The sequence below is a fragment of the Acanthisitta chloris genome, unplaced genomic scaffold (assembly GCF_000695815.1).
Source record: "Acanthisitta chloris isolate BGI_N310 unplaced genomic scaffold, ASM69581v1 scaffold21453, whole genome shotgun sequence".
Lineage (NCBI taxonomy): Eukaryota > Metazoa > Chordata > Aves > Passeriformes > Acanthisittidae > Acanthisitta > Acanthisitta chloris.
The window spans coordinates 60,952-65,678 of NW_008666865.1; the positions used below are offsets into that span (position 1 = coordinate 60,952).

At 37.2% G+C, this 4,727-nt stretch overlaps 1 protein-coding gene across 1 annotated transcript in view; it reads right to left on the reverse strand.

Moving 5' to 3' along the window:
- The window catches only part of CALCRL (calcitonin receptor-like), a 27,893-nt gene that overhangs the window by 22,915 nt on the left and 251 nt on the right, over window positions 1–4,727 (reverse strand). The window contains exons 2-4 of the mRNA XM_009072301.1: window positions 3,784–3,928; window positions 2,309–2,419; window positions 1,251–1,363 (exon numbers count right to left, since the gene is read on the reverse strand). Of these exons, the coding sequence (XP_009070549.1) occupies window positions 1,251–1,363; window positions 2,309–2,419; window positions 3,784–3,928 (369 nt within the window). The remainder of the gene's footprint in view (window positions 1–1,250; window positions 1,364–2,308; window positions 2,420–3,783; window positions 3,929–4,727) is intronic.

A 4,727-nucleotide genomic window follows, 5' to 3' on the forward strand; every position in this document is an offset into this window, starting at 1 on the left:
ATGATGCAGGCAGTTAGAAACTCTATTACGTGTCAGATTTCTTGACACAATCTGCTATTACTGAACTCTTTTCCATGAGCTCTAAATTAATTTGCAGCCTGCCCTGATCTGCATTTTATATTCCCAGTACTGAAACATTACAGTTTCACTTTACTGCTTCTTCCCATGGCTTAATGCTTCATAAACATAAAGAATATTACTGGACATATAGTTTAGGGGGTAAAATATATCCTTTTGCCCATTGTATCCTCACATATCACAAAACAGCTCACAAAGAGGTAATTTGAAGATTGTTTTTTTCTTTTTCTTAATTCTTCAATGGACAGGCATCTTCAAGATAAACTGAAGTCTATAAAAATAGCATCTATACATATACCCACACGGGTATGTGTGTGCAGAGTCTACCTTTGATACACAGAAAACAACTCAATGTCTTTTGCTGCCTGAACTGAGATAATTTTGGATGCTTGCAAAATTTCATGTAAATAAACTCAAAGTACAGGTTTTCCATTCATGTGAGCAGCTTAATAGCTCAGAAATTGCAAAAATCATTTGCAAGTCCGGCCACAAGACAAACAAAGGGAAAGGATCGCAGGGCAAGACAGACCCTATCTAACACTTCTCATCATTTACTTCCCTATGACCTCCAAAGATCCTGTGGTAAATCCACTCAGTTACACCTTGCCTACACTTTTGGTAAAAGAAAAAAGGACAGATTAGCTCTGATTTTCACACTAGGATGAAAGCTGCCTCAAGGATGGACAAATCCAAGTAAAAATCTGGTTGTGCACCTGCAGAACATGAGTCACTATAAGGTAACTGGATAAGCACATGCACTCAGCACATATTCCAGAGATGCACAAACCTCATGCAGTTCTGCTGAGCTTGGCCCCTACTCCAAAATCCCAGAGTAAAACATAAAGGTCTGCTCTTACAAGGCACACACTTGGCTTACCAGTAAATGACTGTGGATGACCTAGTCAAGTACCAGTACCTATGCATTTAAAATACCAAGAAGCACAAAATATTATCCTATTATTCAAGCAGTTGCAATCAGCTGTAAAAGACAAAGCAGGTGAGTTGGGGTTTTTTGTGTCTGTTTGGCACAATTCACCCTCTTTATTGAACATGCTTTCTTCTTTTTCAATTTGATGTTGCATCCACTCTGCTGCTGTTTGAGTTTTGAAACCAGTGAAATAGTTCAGGTCAGCTTCTCAACACTGGCAACATGCAATTCATTCCTTTCCTACCTTCACTTTTTCATGTGTGTAGATATTACACTGGGTATAGTTTGTCCACGTCCTATTGCTGTCAGGGTGCCTAAACCAGTTCCCATTTGGATCACAGATCTTTGTAACTTTTTCTGCAAGGAAAGTTGATGGAATGAAAAACAAAAGAGAAAAATGAAAGATAAACACAACAGTCAGCACTGAAGTTCTACTTCCTGATGCCAAGTATTTAATAAAGACTGGCAAACAAGTGACAGCTTTATTAATAGGACTAGAGAGACTTAGTTTGTTACTATGAATTCTGAGAAACTAGAGGCTGTTGCTTTTGCTTGGCAAAGGCAACCAAAGAGGTGTTTTTTTTCTAAACAAAACATAGATTTCCCTCCTCCAATCCACTAAGTATCAGAATTTATTGAACTGTTAGAGAACTCTCAGACGAAGTGACAAGAATATTTAAATGACTTGTTTAACATCCAAGATGTAAACTGAGGTCTGCCATCCTACCACTGTAAATTAGGACTGGACAGGCAGGAAAACGTCAGTTGAGAAACTGATCAAGAACCAAATTGGAAAATTTCTGGAACCACATAATGATTTCCATAATCAAACAGAAAGAGGCTTGAAAGGACCCTGGGAAACACCAAATGCACAGAAGCAGACTAGACTAGAAATCTATAACATTTTCCATATGCTCACAAAGTTTAGCCCACAGAAACAGGACACATTACAAGGTGAGAGAAACTCTTAATCAACTTCAGCTGCTAAGTTGAGGTAAGAGAGTAAGTCATATTTCTGCTTGTCTGTCAGAGAGAAAAGCTCATGTCTAAGAGGAAAAAAATGTGATCTAACTTCAATTCCTATTTCCTCATCTACTGAACTCCTCAAGGACATATTTCAGAAGAAAAAAAAAAGTTCCTTGTTGGTTTTCTATGTGATCAAGGGAAAATGCAAATTATGGGTTTGGAGTTACCAAAATTCTGGAACATTAATGACTTGAGTGGGGTTAACAGGAGACATCAAGCACCCAACCCCTCATTTCATTAAGAAATATGTTCATGTAGAAGTCGATGCACACTCACCTGATGGGTTGAAATCCTGAAAGTAGTCAGGGCAATGCTGCACTGAAACAGTTCCAGCAGCAACATCATTCCAGCACAACCAGCCATCCCATGTCCTGTTACAGTAAGGTCCTGCAAAGACATAAAGACCCGGTAATAAAATAACAACTTATTTCATAATAGTCTTTCAAAAGTAAAATGTAAGACTATGTCAGTAAGCTTGCAGCAATGAGAAGAATAGAAAATAGAAAAATTAGCAGTAGTTGATTAAAACTACTTAATAGAGATAGTTCCTTATACATAAATTTCTTTCAACACAATTTAAAATTCATTATCATTCACCTTGAAATGATCTACAATCTATAATTTACGAACCTCAAATCTAGAGCACAGTAGGCAAAAAACCCTAAATCAAATCATACTAAATAATGCACCTTAGCAAAGAGGCTTATGCTTCCAAAACCAATTTTTACTGAATTTATTTATTATTTTGTATGTATACCAAGCCTACACATATGTTTGCTGGTTCATTGAAAATCCAGTGGTATCCTAGAAGCCATAAGAAAGCCTGACTGGGAGGCAGCCACAGCTCCTCTGTCTCAGGCAGAGCTGAGCCTGCAGCACAGTCATCATGGACAGACAAATTCTCTAAGTGCTCCAGGAACAGGGAATGCACACTGTCCCTCCAGAGTCTGTTCCAATGCCTCACTGCATTCACACAAAATACAGCATCTAAAAGAAACCTCTCTTGAGAATTAGCAGGTGGGTTATAAGCCCAGTTTTAGTATCTTACTTGAGTTTTCTTTCAAAGACTTAATAATGCCCCCAACATCTCAAAGGTTGCAGTGTTCAAACATCATGTTATTGCTCCCCATCTCAAGATTTTCCAATTTGTCCAGAACCTTCTGAAGCTGTGATGCCCCAGGCTGGACATAAGCTTACACTGTCATACTTGTATTAATTTCTGACCCCCAGACATTCAATTCCTGCAAAGAATCACTTCAGAAGAGAAAAATCTCATTGTGAAAGAACACAACTAACTTTCCTTGCCTCAAAAGCCATTCAGTGTTTCCAGAAGTAATAAAGTCAGAGCCAGTCAATACAGTGACAGGTAGAATCACTTAGGTCAGCTCTGAGTTAACAGAAAAAGCAACAATGACACTAACATAACCCTAAGAGCAGGGAAAGTATGTGGATCAAGATATTTTCATTTTTAAAAGGCAGAAGTGACTAGGCAGACAGAGGTATTCGAGCATGATATGAAATGAAATAAAGTGGTGAGATTAGTGTTTATATTCATGAATCCCATGAATACATGAACAACATGTTTATATTCATGAATCCCAAAGTGATGTTTCTAAAACAAAATTGTACAAATACTGTTACAACTTGACGAATCATTGTCAGCAAGACAAGAAATTAATATAACTAAAGGATGCTGAATTACTGAAATTATATCTGTTGACCACTTGTTCCAGTAAGAAAAGAATCTCTACCTTCTTTCCTATGAACAGGATCTTGCATGATTTTCTGGTAGCATTCATACTGTGCTGTCATGATTTTATTCCGTGTAACACTCAGTTGAGTCAAGTCCTCTGTCATGTTCTGATGTCCTTCAGATGGTATAGCAGTGGCAAAAAACTAAGAGAAGAAAGATTTCTTTTAGCAAGTCATACACAAGCTCCAACAGAAACTTCTTCAACGTCAAACTTGTTGAATTTTAAATATTATTTTACTGAAGGAAAATGATCTTCAAATCTTATTACTGACAATATGACTTTATGGTTTTCTGGCTAATTTAGCAATTCTTACTACTGAATCTTGACAAATGTCTCCTGAACGAGCATGGGGGAGCAACAATTGGCACGATTTCTAAATAGTAATTGCAAAATGCATAGAAAATACTGAGACATATAAACAACATTTGTAAAATCCAGTGAAATAGATCAAATGTTAGTCCAAGAAGCATTTCAGTCAGGCCCAAAATGATCCTTTATGAAAAGAAGACTTTACATATACTTTATGTACTGAAGCATTTGGCTTGTCCAGAGCTATTTGGTTTCTCCATAGTCTGGTGTAGCACAAAATCAATCCTCAGAATACAAAAAAGGTATTCAAAAGACATGACACACACTTCAATAGTTATTAAAATAACTAAATAAATAATCTTAGGAAAGTTGGTCTTAAACAAAACCTGAACCTTTTAAGTGCATTTTTAATAGTAAAGGAATATTTTATGGGAAGCTACTAAACTTCATGGAACAACTAAGCTGCAGGTTGAAATACTGTACCAGTGTCATAGAAGGGGTGAAATTAAAAGTTCTGAACATGTCCTCTGAATCTCGCTTAGATGTCTCTCCACTTCCTGGGGGCTGCATACTACTGCTTATATGTCACTTGCCAACTGTTCCTGTTCTCAGCCAGCAAAGGATATGCTGGG